The following is a 23,535-nucleotide window of genomic DNA, read 5'->3' on the forward strand; positions in this document are numbered from 1 at the left end:
AAATAATCAAATCATCAATTCTAGCACGTGGGGTGCCACCTAAATTATGTAATTTGGTATCTGAATGATTGACATTGGGAATTGTATTGGCATTTGGCATTGATATAATGAGGCTATTATTGGATTATTGTAATTGAAAACTAATAAAAATCATTATCACAATTATTCTCGTGGCAGTCTCTCTCTCTCGTCTGCTGCCAAGAGAGGTAAGAGAGCTGCAGTTCTTTCAGCTTTCCTAGCAGGTGCCACGCTGCCTTACCGGATGAAATATAGAATTATAGACCAACCATTGGACATACTTTCCCGTAATGAGCCGATGGCAAACAAAGAAGCGTTGTTCCTGTGAGCAGTCCAAATAGAACGCGTCTCCCCTCCCCACCCCGTCTCCCTCCCTCTATTTCGTCTTCTGAGCCACCCGCTTTCATTCACAGCCCAATGAAAGCTCCAGTACGTACTATATCTGAGAAGTGCTGAAGGAAAAGAGAATTTAGCCAAGATGCAATCTTAGTTTCTTGCACCGAGCAGGCGAGATCCCAGCCAATAGGGGAAGCCACCGTCGGCGCGGAACGGACCAATGGGAAGGGCAACTTTGGAGCGCGTGCGGGTGGGGGGAGTGCGAGTAAGAGTCTATGGGGCGGGGATTGTACGCGGCTGAGTGGGCTGCGGCTAAGCAGGGGGCGGGGGCTGGGCAGCCGGTCTTCAATCAGGTAAAGGGAGGAGCTTGAAGGACTGCTGCAACCGCGAACGGGGATGGAGATCTGAACGACGAGTAGGCGGGCCTTACAGGCCGCCCCTCCCCCTCCTCCCCCGGCTTGCCGGTCAGTCAGGTGCCTCAGGATGCGCGGTTGGTGCTTCAGCCTGTGGTGGAGCCGACGACGGCTGAGAGAGACGCGGCTCTGGCGGGGAGGCCGGGTGTCGCCGCCGCCGCCGCCGCCGCGTCACCGCGGGCTGAGGAGGCGCTTCTTCTCGGTTTCGGGCCCAGGCGCCCCCTCAGGGTCGTACCTGCCGCCGGCAGCCGCATGAGCTCTCGGCGGCTCCTCCCGCGGGCAGCGCCTCCCCCCTTATGGAGGAGCAGCTCCCTCGTCGCCCTCCTCCTCCTCCTCCTCCGCTCCCCGCATGGAGCCTTTCGCAGCCCGCAGCCCGCGCCTCCCTGCTCACCCGCCGCTGCCGGCGGACGGCGAAGAGGATGAGGGCGCGGCGGCGGCGGCCACGGCCACGGCCAGCTGGAGGACGGCGACGTCGGGAGCGGCCTCGTGCGATGGCGGCGGCGGCGGCGGCGGCGGCCTGCTGTGGACGGCCGTGTTCGAGTACGAGGCGTGCGGCGAGGACGAGCTGAGCCTCCGCCCGGGCGACGTGGTGCAGGTGCTCTCGCAGGACTCGCAGGTGTCCGGAGACGAAGGCTGGTGGACCGGCCAGCTCGACCAGCGCGTCGGCATCTTCCCCAGCAACTACGTGACCAGCAGCTGCAGCAGCAGCAGCCGCCTCTGCCTCCGCCAGGGGGGCGCCGCCGAGCTCCAGGCCCGCTACTCGCAGACGCCCGCCATACAGTGTAGGAGAGGGAAGGCGGGAGGAGGAGAGGAGGGCATGGCGGGGGGGGGGGGGGAGGGAGGAGGAGAAGCCAACAGTGCTTATCCCTTAATTCCTTTAGGCCCCTGTTTCCTGGGAGAGGCTGGACTCCCAGCTCCAGGGACTCCCTGCTGCAGACGACCCTTTAGCTTTACAGTATTTACTTCTAGGCAGGACGAGGTGGCTGGAGTTTTCGACCTGTGCCATCTGTATAAGCTGCATGTTGGTTAATCAAATGTGATTTTTAGCTCATTTTGATCGATTGTGGGATCTTTACCTAGAGGTGGCAGTTTTCCCTGTACCTACTTTTTTACCTCTCCCTGTTTAACGAAACTGCAGGGATGCGAACTTGCCAATATACCTTGCTGCTTGGAGAGGTAGGGAAGGAAGGGGCGTGGCACTGGGCGCTGGGTTATATTTATCCTGCCACTGCTTTTTCTGTCTCAGCTTTGCTCTCAACACCAGTGAAGAGCTCTTCTGTTCTGCCCCTTCTCATCTGGGTTTCTTAATAAGCTAATTAAACACCAGGCTGCTTCAGGTCAGATGAATGTTATTCAGTCTCATGGTATTTTCATTGTAACCTGGTGATAGAACCAGGACAGCTTTCAGTACTGTCATCTGTTACTGAATGAGTGTATGTGTGTGCTTACCTTATAGTTCATGAAAACAAAAGTTGTCTTTCCTCTCAGTAGAGATGAAAACTATAGAATGTAGCTGCATTTCCCATATGTCCAGCTGACTATTCTTCTTTATTGTCAGACATCTTGTTATGTCCAGAGTGTGTTTCTCTATTTTCAAATTCATCACAATGTGATTCATTCTCCACATTCTACTCTTACTTTTGCTAATTACATATTTTTAAAGTAACTTGTTCTGAAGGAGTTAAGAAATGCATAGCCTAAAGTTCAGTGCTAGGTGAAGGCAGAGAAAACACATTTTGAGAGTTTATGAGGAAGATACATTACTTCTTACAATGAAGCTGCAAAGAGACTGCAACTTCCTGTATCTTTGGGTATGTCCTGTCTTGTAGGCCTTCCTTTTTTCTCACCGCTACACATGGATATACTTCTAAATCTAACCCATTGCTCACAGTTCTTCTGCATCAGCTGCCTTCAAGTGGGCTTGTTTTGAGGATGTCTTCCTTCTGTCAATGTTGATGTTGCACTGCTCTCCTTGCATGCAAGCAGATGCAAAGGAATTGAAGCACAAACTTATGCAGGACTGTGACTTTTATTCTATTGTATGAAATTATATTTGAAATATTAGTATTTCATTATAAACATATTGTGGGCAAGGGATTGTAAGACTTTGTATCTTCCTTTTGGGGTTTAATCTATAAATTATTCATGGCCAGGGACTGCTGTTTCTTTCTAGGAGGTAGGAAAGGAATTGGACAGATTATCACTGATGTATTTGGATCAGGAAACCGGGCAATTAGCAGCAGCATAGTTCCTGTAACTGCTATGACAAACTGCATATGAGACTTTTTCTGTCTTAGAAGATGTTAGAGAGGGAAAACACAACACAGCCTTACCTAGTGGTTCAGAGGCCCATCTCTCTTGACTTGTTCATGCAATCTGCTCAGGGCTCACCTGTTAAAAGTTGACCTGGTTATATACCTTGGTCTTTACTTTAGAGACAAGGGCTTGAATTGGTTTGTCATTTGAGTACTTGTTTGCAAGTAACTGCTTCTTGCCACTGGTGAAAGGCAAGTTATGAGGGCATAGTGTCTCTTAAACATTACATTTCTTACTGACTTAATATGTATTTAAACTATATCTTTTTATACATACTATTTTGCAAAGTAACTGAGATGGTGTGTGCTAGGCTTTTTGCACCTACATCTCCCCCCCCCCCCCCCGCCCCACAAAAAAGCAGCATGTTTTATTTTCAGACTCTATTTGCATTTGAGGCAGGGTAAACCATGCATTAGTGGTTAGAGAGCACTTCAGAACACAAAAACAGCAAGGTTACATTAGAATGTTAAGAATACCGGCTGCCGTGTTAACAACCATTTGTATCATTAAAGGAGCTGTCCCTTCAGCACTGTTTGGTTTAGATCCTCAGTTTCCCTCTAAGAATGCTCAAGAGATGTTTAGTGTGCATCCTACAGCAAACATTCCACTCCCAGGGCCCAAATTATGGAGGCCCACCAGTCCCAAAATAGGGGTACAGGGGCGGAGCCAATAAGAAAGTGGAGGTGGAGATTGTCAGCCAATCATGTCAATCACTGATACCATTTTCTATTAATGCCTCATTTCTCTTTGGAAATTGCTAAATTCTTTACTACAGCAGTTTCCTTGCTATAGGGAGTTCCATAGTTCAGCTTTCCTCAAGCTAAGCACAGGCTTTGGCTCTGGAGGTATCATGACTCACTCTTCCCCTTTTAGCCAGAAGTTGCTGATCCAGAAGTTTCAAGTAGTGAATAATTCATCTATCCCCCCACCCTCTGTATATCTCTAAAAACATTTTATTTCTTCCATATTTTCCTTTCAAACTTGTATCCTGTACGCACTTCCAAATTGCCAATTTCTTTCATCCTCCCTCCTCTTTTCAATACTTTCTCCTATGACATCTTTCCTCTCATTCCCTTCCTCTCTATTTCCCAGATTACTACACTACTACTTTTATAGCTGATGCTGCTAGCATCTGCACAGCCAAATGGCTCAAACTCCCAAGACAGTAGAAAAGACTACTGCATGATGGGGGTAGGTCGTGCTGCTGAGGGCCAGTAGTGGTCCTTGCCCTACAGTTTGAGAAATTCTCCCATGGTATGTCACATCAAAGTATTACTCAATGTAATAGAGCTTCTCACTACTCCTGAAATAGCTCACCAAAGGACTTAATGTAATTTCAAGCACTTTTAAGTAGGGAATTCAGAACTGTATTTCCTGCTGTCTGTCAGGCATTATGACACACTTCGACTTCCTTTTCCCTAAGTGAAGAAAGTATGCGAGTTGGCAATAATGTTTCCTGGTACTGGCATGCAGATTTCCTGTTTTTCTCTCAACATAAATTTCCTGAGTGGCTTTGTATTTTAAGTTTCAGAACTCTTTTAGTGAGTCTTTAGTAGTGATGACTCCTAGTCAGATGGGTTACAATAGGTTTCATGTAATTGACCAACCATCAAAAGAGATGCGTGTTAGTCCTGTGTAGTCTGAGTGCTATAGCCTTAAGGCCTGTGTTCTGTCCTCCACATCTTACAGGGTGGAGGTAGATGTAGACTTCAGCATGTGGATAGATTCATGCAAGGGGAGTTGATCCTTCAAGCATAAAGGCCCCAAACTATTAAAACATTAGAGGTAGTCTGAATTGTGGCCAGAAACAAATTGGGAATTAATGCAGTTGATACAACACTGGTGTAATAGTACCAGGCTCCAAGGGCAGCACTTCATAAAATTCATTGCAGTAGTCTAACCTGAAAATAACCAGCCTTGAACCTCAGGTGGGAGGCGAGTTAAAATATAAATTGTTCATAATACTGCTGTCTTTTCTGGGGAGGTCTTACCATACTGGTCATAGTTTTATTGCAGTATATGTACTATATCATGTTGCAACCTTAAAGTGCCATTAAATATGAGTACTGATTCCAATAGGTTACGTGTGGCACTTGCCCAGTTAAAGAAAATATAAAATGTTCTGTCTATTTGGCACACTTGAATTAGGCTGCTGGCAGCTATACATTTTTATAGCCGATGCTTCTCATATGAAAAGAGTAGTACAGGGTAAACTAAAGTAGTAAAGAATAAAAAGAGATGTCTGCCTTTACAAAAAACTTCATTGCTATAATAATTGTTTATATTGATGGAAATAACTACATGTTAAGCACAAGCAAAGAAAAGTTGAAATACATTTTGTTTTCTTTTATATGTTTGTAGCTACCTGTGAAACATGTGTGTATCTTTTTAGCAATGAAACATTGTATTTTTGCTGAATATATCCAACTTTATAATTCAAGCCACCAATAAAACTTTATTATAAAATGACCTAAAATAGGTATATAGAATTGTTGCTTACAACAAAATTGCGTAGGGCATTTAATGATACTACCTTGGTACAATTTTTCCAGACAAGTTCTGATAGCAATAAGAACTTAAGAATTTGTTGACACAAGCTGAAACTGTTACATTTAAATGGCAGAATAATATTGTTTAAGGCAAGGAATAATGCTGAAGCTATCTACTGACAATATTTAATATTCTAAAATAACTTATATTTCTTTGTTTCTCCATTTATAGTACGGGAGATTGACTTCTCTGAGCTGGTTCTGGAGGAAATCATTGGAATTGGAGGCTTTGGAAAGGTCTATCGTGCAATTTGGCTTGGAGAAGAAGTTGCCGTCAAGGCAGCTCGGTATGATCCAGATGAAGACATCAGTGAGGCTATTGAGAATGTCCATCAAGAAGCCAAGCTCTTTGCCATGCTAAAACACCCCAACATAATTGCACTTAAAGGCGTATGTCTAAAGGAACCTAACCTTTGCTTAATCATGGAGTTTGCCCGTGGAGGGTCACTGAATAGGGTGCTGTCTGGTAAAAGAATCCCACCAGACATACTAGTGAATTGGGCTGTCCAGATTGCTGGAGGAATGAACTATCTGCATGATGAAGCAATTGTTCCTATTATACACCGGGATCTGAAGTCCAGCAACAGTAAGTGGGGAGTATAGCGGGTGTGATGTTGGGACTTACAGAGAAGTGGACAGCATAGATAAAATGTTAGCAACTTGAAATATATTCCAGCCACATAAGCTTGAGGACAAAATTGATGAGTAGGCTAGAATGAAAGGCAGGGGCATGAAAGTTTTCCATGAGACTTACTCTTAAGAGAGCCAGTGGTGTAGTGGCTAGACAGATGGATTGGGGAGGCCCAGATTCAAATCCCCATTCAGCCATTAATCCTACTGTATGGTATTGGACCAGTCATTGTGTCGTGGCCTGAACTACCTTACAGAGGAGTTAAATTAAAGCACAGAGAACTATGTATGCCAAACTATGCGAGCTAATTGGAGAAATGGTGGGATATAATAAACAAATAAGGAACTGCTAAGGAACAAAAAGAGAATGGCAGAAAACAGTGTGGTGTAGTGGTTAGGAGCGGTAGATTCTTAATCTGAGGAACCAGGTTCATGTCTCCGCTCCTCCACATGCAGCTGCCGGGTGACCTTGGGCTAGTCACACTTCTCTGAAGTCTCTCAGCCCCACTCACCTCACAGAATGTTTGTTATGGGGGAGGAAGGGAAAGGAGAATGTTAGCCGCTTTGAGACTCCTTCGGGTAGTGATAAAGCGGGATATCAAATCCAAACTCCTCCTCCTCTTCTTCTTCTTCTTTAGAGGAAGGATGGGGAACCTTTCTGATTATGAGGGTTGTCTCCCCAGAGGAGAACTCTTGGGAGTTATAATGGATGGGGTTGGAGTCAGCAATTGGCGAGGGCATAGATAAAGTGGGTTTGGCCAGAACTGGTGATAAGCCATGTATTTTTTGTCTTCTTCCCTTTCTCCTCTTACCTAGCAGCTGAAAATCCTCATTCACTGTAATTAGGCTTAGATAAAATACTTTGCCGCTCATGTGAAGGTTAACTTAAGCCCAACTGCTGATTGGGGCTAGGGAAGGGAGCTGAGATGGGGAGGCTATAGGATAATTCCTAAGGTATTTCATGACACAGTGCATGCCAGTGTGGTTAAGAGCTGAAGTCTCATAATCTGGGGAACGGGGTTCGTGTCTCTGCTCCTCCACATGCAGCTGCTGGATGACCTTGGGTCAGTCACACTTCCCTGAAGTCTCTCAGCCCCACTCACCTCAGAGTGTTTGTTGTGGGGGAGGAAGGGAAAGGAGAATGTTAGCTGCTTTGAGACTCCTTTGGGTAGTGATAAAGCGGGATATCAAATCCAAACTCCTCCTCTTTTTCTTCTTCTTCTTCTGATAACACTAAGGTTGCGGGTACGATTCCCATATGGGACACCTGCATATTTCTACATTGCAGAGGGTTGGTCTAGATGTTCTGCAGGGTCCCGTCCAACTCTACAATTCTATGATTCTATGATGCTTCTGGCCTAATGGTTCCTTTCCCCTGGTTTAGAGAACAGCCTTCTCCTAGAAGTTTATTTTTTGTATTGAAGATTTTACCAACACAATTGTGAATTCCTTTCTCGCTCTTTCTTTTAAGGCACTGTTGCCAGTTGTCATCTCTGGTATGTTAAGAGAAACTTGTGACACTTAGAACAGAGTTGTGAAGGTGATGGAAGTTTAATTGCCCTTGCTTGTTTGGATGTCAAAAATGGTAGTGGCAATAACATTGTGATGTAGATTGATTTCCCCCTCTTTTGTCTTTTCTCCTTCTGCCCTGTTTCTATGAGCATGAAGCATATCAGCAGTCTGGGAGTCCAGACTTCAAGACTTCTATTACCTATGAAGTCTTTGAACCTTGAAGACAGTTCTGTAATTTACCACTTTTCTCGTCACTTGGATCAAGAAAGAATGACTTCCCTTACTTTGACAACACAGTCATATATGCAGTTTTCTATAACACTGGGCTGCCGTATGAAAGATGCAAGTACAGTGGTACCTCGGGTTACAGATGCTTCAGGTTACAGACTCCGCTAACCCAGAAATAGTACCTCGGGTTAAGAACTTTGCTTCAGGATGAGAAACAGAAATCGTGTGGTGGCAGCAATGGGAGGCCCCATTAGCTAAAGTGGTACCTCACGTTAAGAACAGTTTCAGGTTAAGAATGGACCTCCGGAACGAATTAAGTTCTTAACCAGAGGTACCACTATACTGGTGTACTCCTGCTGCCAGTCTAGCCCATAGGATATTTCCAGAAGGTGGAGTGAGACTGGCAACAGTAGAATGGTTAGGCAGCAACTCTGGGTAGTTACTTAAGCCTTTTCTTTCATATCTGAATAAATCTGATTTGTAAAAAACATCTTAGCAAATTACTCTTGAAATAAATGATGTAGAAAGGAGATTAATGTTATCTATATTATGGACCTGAATTATGTATAGACTAAAAGTAAAACATTTGAAGCAGTTCCACATGTTTTGTTAAGTAACAGTTTCACAGGAGAGTTACTCTGATTAAATTCTCTATCTTAGAACTTCATGCATACTCTATCTGGATAATTTTCAATATGGGTCAGTATAGCAGCATTAATAAGTAACTGTTCCTTCCACATTAGAAAGATGGAATCAAGCATGTGGATGAGAGGGAATATGTAACATTGAGAGTACAACACAAATTGGGATAGCCTTGTGAGACTCTTGGTGAGCAGGTATCCTAGATGTGGAGGAGAAAGCAAACAAACTTAATTTTGACTCCTTTTTTCCTCCTCTTTGGTATAGTATATCTAGGATGATAAAATTGATTTTGTTAGAACCCTCCTGTCATTTGTGTGTGCAACACCAGCTTCTCACTTAAATTTGTGATAAGTTCTAGAAGTGAAGTTTGTTAACTGTGGAGAAAATAGACACTGTTGGCAGCCAATGTGTAACTAATTAAAAATAAACCTCTTAGCAAAGCTCCTCTCTGTCAGTTTCCAATACAATTAGCAGGATGCTAGCTGTCAGTGTGTGTTAAATCTCTTTGACCTTGGAAATAATTTTGTCTTAGAACCATTTAGGTATTTGTTGCTCCTTGTATTAAGGGGAGATCTACATGAACTAGTTAGTTCAGTGCTCAGATAAGTGCTTCATAAGATGTGTTTACATTTTCACAACTTTGGATAAGAGATGTGACTAAATAACCTTTTTTTTTTTTGTAAAACTAGTTAGTTAAATATCTGTGAAATTCAATATCAAACTACAAAACATGACCAAATAGGTTTTCTAGCAAAGTATAGTAGGGCTACAACAGTTGTGCTCAGTAGCATTATTTTTGCCATATTACATGAAGTGAATGTGACAAATTCCACTACAAGCAAGAAGCTGTGACATGTCCTTATCCATAGTGTGTAACAAAGCGGCCACATTTTTTTGTTTAAATCCAGTTTCTGTCCCTCATAGTTGCAAAGCAGACATCATACATTTTTTCAAAGTTCTCTGTCTTCGTTTTATTTTTCCACAGTACATGAATCTGGATATAGGAGTAAAAGTATCTTAAGGGCAACACTTTAGGAAAAATAATATCATTAGCTTTTTCTGGCAACTGATGTGAATCTTGGAGTACCAGGTAGTCTGGTTGGGAAGAAGTGTATAGGAAAATGTTTAGGCACTTGTTTGCTATTTCTCACCTGCAAATAACTCTGTTTTGCTTTGCAATAACAAATTAGCTGCTGGGATTTTCATCCCAAATTTGTTTCTGAAGATGGGGTTCAGGCTCTTAAACAGCCACTTTTGTGGTCACCTGCAGTAGGTAAGGATTGTCATTAAGTTGCAATGGGGATATACTAGATAGGTAAGTGAGCAAGAGTTACTTCTGTGAACTCACTTGCAAAACTGGCATATTCCTGTTCTTAGTTCATAATTGGTTAAATGTGGGCTTTACTAATTTAGAACAAGTATGTCTCCAGTACTGTACAGTAGACCCACAACTTATGCAGGGGTTACGTTCTGGGGCTAGCACATAAAGTTAAAATTGCATATAGTCAAACACATTGGGTGCAGTGGTGGGTGGGATTGCCAAAGTCTTTTTTTCCTGGATGTCCATCCCTTAAAAAATATATTATTTTTTGCTAGGCGTGTAAAGCTGAATGCGCACAGGTTAAAAGAGTGTAAGTTGTAGGTCTACTGTGTAAAGTGGCTGCCAAACTGGAATTTAACCTATATATTAAGCATTATTTTCCTCTTTGAAGTGTCTGATTAATCTCCATATGAGTAATCAGAAATTGTTCTACCAAAGTAATTCCATCTGTTTAAGAACAGGTGAATAGGCGCTCTAATTTCTTTGCATACTGCTTTGGGAAGACTCCTCAACCTCTAATGCTTTCATATTGTTGCACAAAATCTTAATGTTTGAATTGCCATTTCTGAAATAGGATAGTTGAGGACCTTCTATACATGATAATTAGAGTGCATGTCTTTTAATATGTTGACAACTTTGTGTTTCATGGTAGCATATTGGCAAGCTGGTAGAGTAAGAATGTTGATGTAAAATTTTTAGGGCTACAGACTTAAGTATTGCAATAGAACAGTTGTGAACTTCCTTAGTTGTAAAATGAAATGCATACCTGATAAGCACAGGTAGAATTTGACAAATTGATAGCACCTGCCCTAAACAGTGCTCAGTTCCTGTTATTGTTTTAGTTCCTCATATTATTCAAGAAATAACAACAACAACAACAACAACAACAATTTATTTATACCCCGCCCTCCCCGGCCAGGGCTCGGCTCAGAGCTGCTAACACCAAATATGAATTACAATAAAACGTAATCGAAAACAACAAACAAACAGTTAATTAAAATACGGCTTAAAATACAGTTTAAAACACAGCTTATAATGCAGACATGTACAAAGTCTGATTGGCACCCTACTTTACCAGTGAACTGGGGGCTATGAACCAGCCCAAAACTCAGTGAGGATGCAACCAGAGTTTTCGTTTTTAACCTACTTTGTGGCAATGATAGAGTTGAAAAACAGTTTTTCTCCACTACGTGCGTATTCTCAGGGCATTATCCATTGGAACTTTTCTCTGTAGTTTAACAGTCTCACAGATGGATTGTCAAGGTGAAAGAACCCTCAGAGGTATGCTGTGACATGTTTGCTAAAGATTTTGAGGATAAAATTACTCATATCCATTTCTACTTGGTGACAGATAGTTCTGTAGCAAAGTTTAGGAAGGTGTCTGGAGCCCTACCTTGTATTATATTGAATGAATTTGGAGCCTAATTACCCAAGTTAATATGATGCTAATTGTGTGAATTCATTAAACACATAGCATAAAAATGTAAATAATAGCCTTTGTGGGTAGCATAAGCAGCATCAGGAAGTGGGGAGTAAGAGCTTAATCATTGTAGAGGCAGCTTGATGTAGTGATTAGAATGTCATAATAGACTAGGGAGATCCTGATTCAGTTTTCTACTCAGCCATGGAGATTAAAAGGTAAAGGTAAAGGTACCCCTGCCCATACAGGCCAGTCTTGACAGACTCTGGGGTTGTGCGCCCATCTCACTCAAGAGGCCAGGGGCCAGCGCTGTCCGGAGACACTTCCGGGTCACGTGGCCAGCGTGACATCGCTGCTCTGGCCAGAGCCAGAGCCAGAGCCGCACACGGAAACGCCATTTACCTTCCCGCTGGTAAGCGGTCCCTATTTATCTACTTGCACCCGGAGGTGCTTTCGAGCTGCTAGGTTGGCAGGCGCTGGGACCGAGCAGTGGGAGCGCACCCCGCCGCAGAGATTCGAACCGCCGACCTTTCGATCGGCAAGCCCTAGGCGCTGAGGCTTTAACCCACAGCGCCACCTGCGTCCCCTTCAGCCATGGAGATTACTGAAGGGTAAATTAGGCTGAGAGATATGGACTAATTTCATGGGGTTTTAGGATGAAATTTGGGTGAGGTTGGATGTATGCTGCCTTGAGCTCTTTGAAGGAAAGGTGGGATATAAAACAATGAAATGAATCCTTTCCCCTACCTGCCCTAGTCCCAGCATTGTTTCTACCAGTAGTGATTTTGCCATTTTGAAAATATAGATATTTTTCTATTTAAAGAAAGTGATTTTTATTGGTTCCACCCAGGAGGAAGGATTAAGCTATCCAGAGTCCTGATGCTTATCTTGAAGCCCTACATGGTTACAAGCATACCTAAAGAAATGCTTGCTTTCCATATATTGCCATTCTGCTGAAATAATAATCTGGCATCCTCAGCCATCAAAACTGAGACAGAGGTGGCTTTCTACTCCATAATATTTTAGTTGGTCCTCCTATGATGATATTTTCTAACTGGCTCTGCTAGTTTTTCTAATAGCTTCATACCATTTTTACAGGAGTAAATATGCTTCATTGAAACTTCATTGAACTTGCTGCTACTCAGTATCCTCTGTCTGTCTTACTGCATGCATTCTGCTGACATCACTGCATGCAATTTACTATCTATTGCAATTCATTTTGGTGTTGTGTTTCAGCAATAGGAGAGGCAGATGAAAAATGGATAACTATCAAGCAGCACAGGCAGCTAAAGTGCAGTGAAATGCAAGTTGCCAAAGGCGTTCTTTTGCAGGATCACTGTGATCCCTCTTGGGTAAGATGCCTTTTAGATGGGAAGTTTGTAGATGGAGCTTTGGCTTTGAATCTGCTTTTGTTTAGCTGCATCTATCCAAAATATCTGCAGTCACATATCTGTCTCAGCGTGCAGTTACATTGGCATTTTGTTGTTGTAAATGGAAGCATTTCAGGTTAAAGAGAACAGAATATTGCTTTATCTCAACTTTTCACTAAAGTTAATTTTGAACAGGATCTTATGGAAAGGACTTTCATTAATGGGCATTCATTATTCCATAAGGTCCCATCATGTCCTCATTCCTCAATTTAAGAAGAATATGACAAGCTGGGATGTGTGCAGAAGGTAACCAAGATGATAAGGGTGTGGAAACCAAGGCTTATGAGGAACTGTTGAGGGAATTGGGTATGTTTAGCCTGATAAAGAGGAGATTGAGAGGAGATATAATGGCCATCTTCCATGTATGATCTAGTTGAGATTCCTGAATTGTAGGGGGTTAGACTAGATAACTCTCGGCGTCCCTTCCAACTCTACAATTCTAAGTGTGGTCCTAGTGGCCTAGATCAGTTGTCTTCAACCATTTTAGGTTCTAAACCAAGGGTCACCAGTCCAGTGCCTGTGGGCACCATGGTGCCCATGAAGGCTTCTGTTGGCACTCTGGGCAGGTGTTCCAGTCTCTCAGCTTTTCTTTTTGTGTGGCGTGTGTTTGTTTGTGTTTGTGTATGTTTGCATATGTTTGCATATGAAAGTGAGAGAGCGCGTAAGCTTATGCTTTCCATGGGAAGTCAGCTATTGGGGTTGTTGTCTCTCTAATTTGTGTTATTCCATGCTTCCATGGGAGCCATTTTGTGCATGGCATCCCCAGCATTCTCTAATTCAAGTGCAGTACTTTAAGCAAAATAATGCCCAGGGGCCAGAAACTGAAAGCACCCAAAGTGGCCATAATTGGACTCTGGAGACTGAGCAATCTTAAAAGCATGGGTTGGGGATAACAGAACTGCATCACAGGGAAATATTTAGTAGGGATTTCATTTGTTTCTTTTGTAACCTTGAAGTCCTCTTGGACTACTGTAGCATAACGTTTCCCAACCTAGCATCTTCCAGATGCTTTGGATTGCACCTCCAATCATTCCTTACCACTGGCTATGCTGGCACTCGGGTTGATGGGAGTTGGAGCCTTTGGAAAATTCCAGCTTGGCTGCTGTAGAGTGTTGTCCCCAAGGCGCCATTTACTGGCTTCAACTGGTACATTGAATAAATAAATAAATAAACTCTGCCCATCTGTCTGGGTTTCCCCAGCCACTCTGGGTGGCTCCCAACAGAATAATAAAAACACGATAAAACATCAAATGTTAAAAACTTCCATAAACAGGGCTGCCTTCAGATGTCTTCTAAAAGTCAGATAGTTGTTTATTTCCTTGACATTTGATGGGAGGGCATTCCACAAGGTGGGTGCCAATGCCGAGAAGGCCTGGTTCCCTGTAACCTCACTTCTCGCAGTTTCAAAACCCTAAAATGTATTTTATATAATTGACTTTTTATTTCTAGTCTTTGTATATTGTATTGTTGTTTTACTGCTATGGCCGATGGCTGACGCAAATAAAGATTCATTCATTCATTCATTCATTCATTCACTTCTTGCAGTGAGGGAACTGCCAGAAGGCCCTCGGAACTGGATCTCGGTGTCCGGGCTGAACAGTGGGGGTGGAGACACTCCTTCAGGTACACTGGGCCGAGGTATACATACCTTGGCATCCTGCCAGAGAGTGGTTTGTCAGGAGCAGATTACATCAGTGCTGCAGTGTCTGCTTCAAATTCCTGTAGCTTTCCTGGGTACAACTCAAGACACACTCTTCAAATCTATGCAGCTCTAAATGACTTGGGCCTTGTATACCCAAAGAGCTTCTTTTCCCTCAAGTTCTGTTGCTTTTACTAAGACTGACAGCCTGAGAATGTCTCCTTGAGTACCTGGTGGATGAGATTTGTAGGAAAATAGATTTAGGGCTCTCTCAATCTCAGGCTATGTATCTTAAAAGCAAAGCATAATGTTTTCAATCCCACCCACCCACCCCAATTTAAATCAGTTTTTATTTTATTTTTAAAATTAACTATTTTAAAGTGAAAACTTTGTTTCTATCCCCTCCATCTTACCTCTGTAGAAAGGTATTTAAAAAGTGTAATTAATAGATGACTGTTTGACAAATCTAATTAAAAACATGTATGAAATTTTTTAGACTTTATAAATAAGATATCCAACGATTTGCAGGAGCTACCATAAAAATGTCTCTCTTCAACCAGACGTTTGACTGATTAAAAGTCTTTTGCATTTTAAATGTGTTTGGGGCTGTTTTAGTTTTATTGTGTATTTTGTATTCTTATTTTGTATATGTTGTGAACCACCCTGTGATCTTTTGATAAAGGGTGATATAATAATAATAATAATCATCATCATCATCATCATCATCATCATCTTAATCTTCAAAGTTATTAAAAACTCCCAGTAAGTTTGCAGTATTCAAATGTTTTACCATATAGTGCCTTGATGTTGGGTATTTGTTCTTGTAGTATAGTGGGAAGTTCATAAGAATACAGCCTGCTGCTTTGCTGGTGTCTTAGTTCTCAGCCTGGCTTTTTGCTTGCCAGAAATGACACTTTCTACCCACTTTGTCTGTGTTCCAGAGAGCCTCTTTAGTAGAGAGGCCAAATATATTTCTCAAAGCTATCTCATAGAATCATAGAGTTGTAATACCAGTACCTTTCTTGTCTATTACATTCCCATTAGGGGAGATGTGAATTAGGTTGATTTGCTTAAGAATGGTATTGATTACGATTTAATAATGGTACAGATAATAGCATATTTATCAGTAGCTTGTATTGATTGTTTTATGGTATATTTTTGTAATATTTGTGTTCATAATTTGATCTACACTACTTAGAGATTTTATGGGACGCAGGTGGCGCTGTGGGTTAAAGCCTCAGCGCCTAGGGCTTGCTGATCGAAAGGTCGGCGGTTCGAATCCCTGTGGCGGGGTGCGCTCCCGCTGCTCGGTCCCAGCGCCTGCCAACCTAGCAGTTCGAAAGCACCTCCGGGTGCAAGTAGATAAATAGGGACCGCTTACCAGCGGGAAGGTAAACGGCGTTTCCGTGTGCGGCTCTGGCTCTGGCTCTGGCTCTGGCCAGAGCAGCGATGTCACGCTGGCCACGTGACCCGGAAGTGTCTCCGGACAGCGCTGGCCCCTGGCCTCTTAAGTGAGATGGGCACACAACCCCAGAGTCTGTCAAGACTGGCCCGTACGGGCAGGGGTACCTTTACCTTTACCTTTTACTTAGAGATTTTATATTTCAAGCAATTTAAAAATAACCTTAAATAAAAATGCTGAGCAAATGAAATTCTCCTCTACCCTTACACCTTAGACACATTCAGTGTGACATGTGCAGTAGCAGAGCTTCTGTCACTTCTTCACCCCACCCAACCCTGCACCTACGGACAAGATCTAAAAAATGACTTTTTTTTTTTAGAGGAAGCATTAAGTATAAATTGTATGTTCACTAAACATTAACCTTTTTCGTCCCTGTGCCAGTATTGATACTTGAGAAAGTGGAAAATGGAGACCTAAACAACAAGAACTTGAAGATCACAGATTTTGGCTTAGCCAGAGAATGGCATAGGACGACCAAAATGAGTGCTGCTGGGACGTATGCTTGGATGGCTCCTGAGGTCATCCGTTCCTCCATGTTTTCTAAAGGCAGTGATGTGTGGAGGTAAGTATATTGGCACTAAACACATTGGAATGTTAACTTGCAGCTCCTGGAAACCTATTTTAACTTTCTGTGCTTGAAATTATGTTTACTTGTTGAACAGAATTCCTAAACACTTGATTTACCAAAGCATCGCTCCCCCCACATCTTGTTTTGATACTGTTTTTGTTTCTGTGCTTCTGATTGCTTTGTTCTAAATTCTTACACTTTTATTTAGATGTACATTGGCTTATACATTAGTTTTCTGTATTGAGAATAGACAAACTACCAACAGGTATCTTATGTACTGAAGTTCTCACCCTGGGCCAGCAGGGGGATACTGTAGATAGTTATGCAAATGAAGGATCGAAAAGTGATGTTCAGTGATTGGATAGTTTTAGAAAATGGCAACAGTTACATTGTTCTGGAGCTCTATATAAGCAGGCTGACTGAGCTCCTCAGCTTAGTTCTATTCCAGCTTACAAATAAAGAGCTGCTTTGGAAGAATCGCTGTGTCGTCTGATATGTTTGCCCACAACTTAACAAGGTACAGGTTCAAGTCAGTTACTTAAACTAGATGCCCTTTTTTCCAGCATGAAACTTCCTGACTCATAAATTTTCTGTCAAAGATGATAAAACTTGGAATCACCAAATCGGTAAAATGCCAAAATGCCCTTTTTAAAAAACCCGATGTTCCAGTTTTGTTCCAAGTATTGTGTTTATATTTATAGTGTAGGTATTATATTTATAGTCTTAACCTTTTGTCCGTTATCTTGGCCCTCATTGCTGGGCAAAGAACTAAAAATCCCAGTTCTGTTTCTGCCAAAGACTTCAGTGCATAAATAGGATTGGTACATGGTCATGGCACAGGTTATAAGGTGAAGCAGATACATATAAGGTGCAGACAGAAGGCTATTAGGAAACTAGGATGTTGATCCAGCAGTGGCATGCCCCTAGCATCTTCCTTTTGAATATCGTGGCAGGCACAGTAGCCATACTCTGGACACTGGGCAAGTAAACAGATTTGGTCTCCGAGGTGTCTTTGTCAAGGAAGATGGTGTTGGTGCCAGCTCAGCATCTGATTTACTCTCAGTTGCTTCCCTAGAGGGAGGGGAGGCTCCTCCCTCCCTAGACAGAAAGAGGCAGAGGCGTCTGGGCAGGGATGTTTGATGTCACAGGGGTGGAACATTCCTTCACCAACTTGCTTGGATGTACCCGTCTATCTTCCAGAATACAGGCCCTCTACCTAGGTTCAGATGGGACACAGGTGGCGCTGTGGGTTAAACCACAGAGCCTAGGACTTGCCGATCTGAAGGTCGGCAGTTCGAATCCCCGCGATGGGGTGAGCTCCCTTTGCTTGGTCCCTGCTCCTGCCCACCTAGCAGTTCAAAAGCACATCAGAGTGCAAGTAGATAAATAGGTACCGCTCCGGCGGGAAGGTAAGCAGCATTTCTGTGCGCTGCTCTGGTTCGCCAGAAGCGGCTTAGTCATGCTGGCCACATGACCCGGAAGCTGTACGCCGGCTCCCTCGGCCAATAAAGCGAGATGAGCACCGCAACCCCAGAGTCGGTCACAGGTCCCTTTACCTTTACCTAGGTTCAGACACTTCCTGGAGTCCCGGTTTCTCCTCCCCCATTCCCCTAGGACCCTTAGCAGTTCATCCATCTCCCCAAACCCCTCAGGATCTGACCATCCCCTCTGTGACATCTCCACAGAACTCATTCATTACATCCATGTGTACTTAATTGCTGCTGTCACTTCTAGGAGAATTGGTTGGTTTTAAGAGAGAATTACATTATTAAACTTTTCTTTTCATAGCTATGGTGTGTTGCTTTGGGAACTACTAACTGGGGAAGTACCATTTCGAGGAATTGATGGCCTAGCAGTAGCATATGGTGTTGCCATGAATAAACTTGCCCTTCCTATCCCTTCAACCTGCCCGGAACCTTTTGCCAGACTGATGGAAGGTAAGTGTTGACTGCACTGGACCTGACAAGATACATGTTACTATTGGGACACAGTTCAGTACTGATTTTATGAAGATGCAAAACAATTTGGCTTCTGTAGTTTTTCAACAAAGTAGGTAGTATGTTGTTTCCTTTGTCTACTAAAATACCGGTTTCCAGAAATGACAGGTGGGCAGAATGCTGTTGTGCTGTTGTCTGCAGGCTTCCCACAGGCCTTTGGTTGGCTACTGTGAGAATAGGATGCTGGAAAAGATAGACCATTGGCCTGATCCAGGAGTCTGTTATGTTCTTAAGAAATCTGTTCTTCTACTGTATGTATTCTGCTGCAATAGCAGATTGCTATATGGATGAAGCTTTTGCACATGAGAGGGTAGCACCTAGTAAAGATTGTGCCAGGATTTGAGTTGCACTTGATGTAATCCATTATTGACTCCTAAAGGCTGCATATATAAATCTACAATTCTCAGTTGGCAAGTTATACTGTCATGAAAGCAATTACATTTATACAGCTTTTGAATTACTATCTTTGTTCTGAATTTTGACATGAGTACATTTCTCCCCCAACAGTGTCCAGAAAAATATTTTGGTATACTTAATCTTGGTGTAAATCTCACTGAACAATTTAACTTACTTCTGACTAAACATAAGCAGCATTGCACTGTAAGACTTTTGTCAACTGGCTTGAGGAACCCAAGGTTTCCAGAAGTTCGGGGGGGGGGGGAGAGAGAGAAAAATGAAGGTGTGGGGAAAACACCGCAAACCATTCAATAAAGGCTGAGCATACTCAGTGGGCACAGAACATTGATTTGATGAGAGCAAGAGATAGAAAATTGGAGGTGGTATGGAGTGTGCTTTAAGAAGTTGTTAGTGGCTGACTGGAGCCCTGAACGGAAGCACTCCACACTGTAATGTTTTGTTGCAGGTCCCACTTGTTTGTTTTATTATACAGTTTATATAATGCATTGTGTTCACTTTTGAGAACCTAAGAAAATACTGAACATTTTAAGTTTATAGCAATAGGCCAATAGTCTTAATTTTAAAACCAAAATAAGTTGAGAATAGAGATGACATTATTTCTTAAAAAACAAAAGGGCTTCTTGTGGTTTCTACTAGAACTGAGGAATGCATTGCAGTTATTTCAAGATTTTTAAATAATAAAACTAGATGAAGATCTTGTTTATAACTTCAGTCCTTTTATAAAGTGCTGCTCAAACCCATTAATTCTCTCACTGTGTAACTTCAGTTTTTATTTTGTTCTTCCATTAACTACGCTGGTGGGCTTCACTAAGCTAACAATACCAAACTTGCCTTCTTGTCTCTAAATAGGTTTTTGGATATCACTGCAGTCCTCATTAGTGCAAATACTGTGACAGTTTGAAGCCTGGGGAACTGAAAAGGCACAGGCCACCTGCATTGTAGTTATCCTGCTTACTCACTCATGCATTTTGTTGGCAGCAGCACTTCGTTTTACAGTATGCCATGTTTCCTTTCTTGTCATAATCCTGATGCAAAGAGGCAGGCACAATGCTGCTTCAGGATACGTCTATTTTGCTGATTGCCAGTAACTGGTTAATAACAGGGGAGAAAAGAATAGGGAAAATTTGCAAAAAAGTAGCACCCCCCCTTTTCTGTGGCACTTTTGATCCAATTAATAGTGCAGTCCTAACTATGTCTACTCCTGTTAATAAGTCCTATTGAATTCAATGTGGCTTATTCCTAGATAAGTGGGGTTATGATTGCATCTTTAACCATTAGGTAAAGGTAAAGGTACCCCTTCCCGTACGGGCCAGTCGTGTCCGACTCCAGGGTTGTGCACCCATCTCACTTAAGAGGCCGGGGGCCAGCGTTGTCCGGAGACACTTCCGGGTCACGTGGCCAGTGTGACGAAGCTGCTCTGGCAAGCCAGCACCAGCGCAGCACATGGAACGCCGTTTACCTTCCCGCTATAAAGCGGTACCTATTTATCTACTTGCACTTAAGGGTGCTTTCGAACTGCTAGGTGGGCAGGAGCTGGGACTGAAAGACGGGAGCTCACCCCGCCGCGGGGATTCGAACCGCCGACCATGTGATCGGCAAGCCCTAGGCATTGAGGTTTTACCCACAGCGCCACCCACGTCCCTCTTTAACCTTTATTTTTCTTAATTAAAGGTTTGTATAAATATTTATATCTGAACATCCAAAATGAGGCCCTTGAAGTTCCTGATGCTTTTAAAATTATGACACAATAGTGGAAAACAAAACCCAGTGAAGAAAAACCAAAGAGAAATTGGGGGGGGGGGGGTTCCATGGGACCATCCAATTTAAATGCCTTTTAAATGTAGGTATGTTTGTGTGGATCATTAGTAGTTCTCTGTTCTGCATTGCATGACTCTCAAATAACAACAACCATGCTGTTTTGTTACACTATTGAATATCTTGAAATAAAAGTGAAGCGAGCCAAAAGAACCCTGTTGTTGGGATACTGCCAGGGAGACAAAGGCCATCATGCCCCCACGCCGTCTCCGGACGATCCATCAACCTCCCGTAGAAACGCAGTACCAGTCAGTTAGCGACACAAGCCTCAGAAACATCTGTCCACATTCCAAGGACTGGTGCACGCCCTTTGCAGAGTTTGCACAACAAAAGATGCACTCAAGTGAGCATTATTTACAATTTTATTCAGCGTTGGTCAGAACGAAGAAAAACATGACTGCCTGCCTGCGTGTCGAGACACACAGAGAGAAAAACAACAGCTATATACAAAAACAGAAACTTCCTGTGAGCAGGAAATACGTAGGCTGTGACTCACAACAGCCTGTCCCCTTTTAAGGTGGAACGGAAATATCCTAACAGTAATAATGCAGGGCCTTGTTTCCTTTCTCTCATCTTGTTTCACTGCACTGTTCAGGGACTAGTTAACAACTGAAGTAGAAATAAAAACAAGCTAAATTGTTACTGTCTGATGACAACTCTGTAACTAAGACTCCAGAAAGCATTCATTTTCATAGTTTTTGCATATTCTGTAGGATAGGTAACAAACTCACATAACTACTGGGATTCTGCTTTAACAAGTATGCTTTCAGAAGTTTTATAAGCACAACCCTATGGAAATCAGTGGGTTTAATAACATGGATGTTTACTAGAAATCAAGTTACAGATAGGTAGCCGTGTTGGTCTGCCATAGTCAAAACAAAATAAAAAAATTCCTTCCAGTAGCACCTTAAAGACCAACTAAGTTAGTTCTTGGTATGAGCTTTCGTGTGCATGCACACTTCTTCAGATACACTGAAACAGAAGTCACCAGACCTTTCTATATAGTGAGAAGGTGAGGAGGGGTATTACTCAGAAGGGTGGTGGGATTGGGTGATTGGCAGATAGCTATGATGAGCCTGTTGACGACTCTTAACGACTGCAATAGGTCTTACAGGAAAAAGCAAGGGGTGAGAAGGTGAAAAATGGCTTTGTCATGTATAATGAGATAAGAATCCAATGTCTTTGTTCAGACCAGGTCTCTCCATGGTTTTAAGACCTTGCGCTTCCTTCCCAAAGCCAGGGCCAGATCTCAAAGTAGCTGTTCTATTACAAAGGAATTTCAGAAATAGACTGGAAAGAGAAGCTGCTGAATTGCAACTTATTACCAAACTTAAGACCTTGCGCTTCCTTCCCAAAGCCAGGGCCAGATCTCAAAGTAGCTGTTCTATTACAAAGGAATTTCAGAAATAGACTGGAAAGAGAAGCTGCTGAATTGCAACTTATTACCAAACTTAAAACCATGGAGAGACCTGGTCTGAACAAAGACATTGGATTCTTATCTCATTATACATGACAAAGCCATTTTTCACCTTCTCACCCCTTGCTTTTTCCTGTAAGACCTATTGCAGTCATTAAGAGTCGTCAACAGGCTCATCATAGCTATCTGCCAATCACCCAATCCCACCACCCTTCTGAGTAATACCCCTCCTCACCTTCTCACTATATAGAAAGGTCTGGTGACTTCTGTTTCAGTGTATCTGAAGAAGTGTGCGTGCACACGAAAGCTCATACCAAGAACTAACTTAGTTGGTCTTTAAGGTGCTACTGGAAGGAATTTTTTTATTTTGTTTTGACTACTAGAAATCAAGTAAGATATTAAGTAAGAAATCAGCTGTATTTAAACCAGGGCGGCCCAACTTTTCATACCAAGTTGGCCGCATGAGTACTTTGACATAGAACCTGTGGACCTCATACTGCCTTGTTGCACAGGCGATGGGGGACCAAGGCCAAAATTTGACCCTGCACATCCCTTGTACTGCTTTCCTAAAGCTAGCTAAGCAAGGCACGAGACAAGCTGGGAAAGCACTAACTAGACTTTGGGAAGGAGGCGGAAGAACTCTATGGCCCTGGCTTTGGGAAGGAAGCGCAAGGTCTTCAGGAGTCAAATGCATGGGTGTAGCTAAGGGTGGGAGGGTAGGGGGCAGCTGCCCCCCCCCTAAATCAATACAAATCAATAAAATCTGAGGTTCTGCCCCCCAAAAGCCTTCCCCCTAACCAAAATCATGACTACACTCATGGGCAAATCTTGCTGAGGGCAACCAAAAAAAGGCCTCGGGCCATGCATTGGACCACCCTGGTTTAGGTAATTTCAAATTTGTGTAAGGAAATGTATAAAGTCAGAGGTGTGGGAAAGGCCAGTAGTGACATATTTGAATGAAAAGGCATCAAGATAGATCCTTATTAAATTCAAAGTACTTTTGTGAAACTTTTTACTGTTAGGAATGATGGGGCAAACTATGGCGAGTATATTATTTACTTTTCTGAATTAGGCATTGAGAACCTGTAAGTGAGTAATTGATGTAGAATGGTGTGCATTAATTAGCATTGTTTCTGGAAAGCTTTGTAATATGGGGGCAAAGTAGGTGTGTTGTGAGAGATCTATGACAAGAAGTTTTGTTTAGAGATGGTTGTAATAATGCTAATGTGCTAGTTTCTAGTGTAGAATTTAAATTATTTGGGATTCTGTTGTGTAGAAAAAAGTTGGCAAATGGGGTATAATCATATGAATTCAAGAGTGGTAGACCAGAGGGTTAAAGATATCAACAACAGAGAGAATACAGGTTGTTGGCATGGCCCAGAAATACTCTGGCAACTTTTGAAGT

The 23,535-nt window shown here is 42.7% G+C and overlaps 1 protein-coding gene across 6 annotated transcripts in view; it reads left to right on the forward strand.

Moving 5' to 3' along the window:
• The first annotated feature begins 486 nt into the window (after positions 1-486).
• The window catches only part of MAP3K9 (mitogen-activated protein kinase kinase kinase 9), a 96,739-nt gene continuing 73,690 nt past the window's right edge, over positions 487-23,535 (forward strand). For 4 of the 6 annotated variants that reach the window (XM_079989930.1, XM_079989932.1, XM_079989934.1 and 1 more), the window contains exons 1-4: positions 488-1,549; positions 5,805-6,218; positions 16,298-16,478; positions 18,273-18,421. In XM_079989930.1, coding sequence (XP_079846056.1) covers positions 1,117-1,549; positions 5,805-6,218; positions 16,298-16,478; positions 18,273-18,421 — 1,177 coding nt within the window. In that variant the 5' untranslated portion in view covers positions 488-1,116. Of the gene's footprint in view, positions 1,550-5,804; positions 6,219-16,297; positions 16,479-18,272; positions 18,422-23,535 lie in introns of all 6 variants that reach the window. The other 2 variants (XM_079989931.1, XM_079989929.1) reach the window with 2 other exon arrangements.

This window comes from Podarcis cretensis (assembly GCF_951804945.1).
Source record: "Podarcis cretensis genome assembly, chromosome: 1".
In the NCBI taxonomy this organism is placed as follows: Eukaryota; Metazoa; Chordata; class Lepidosauria; order Squamata; family Lacertidae; genus Podarcis; species Podarcis cretensis.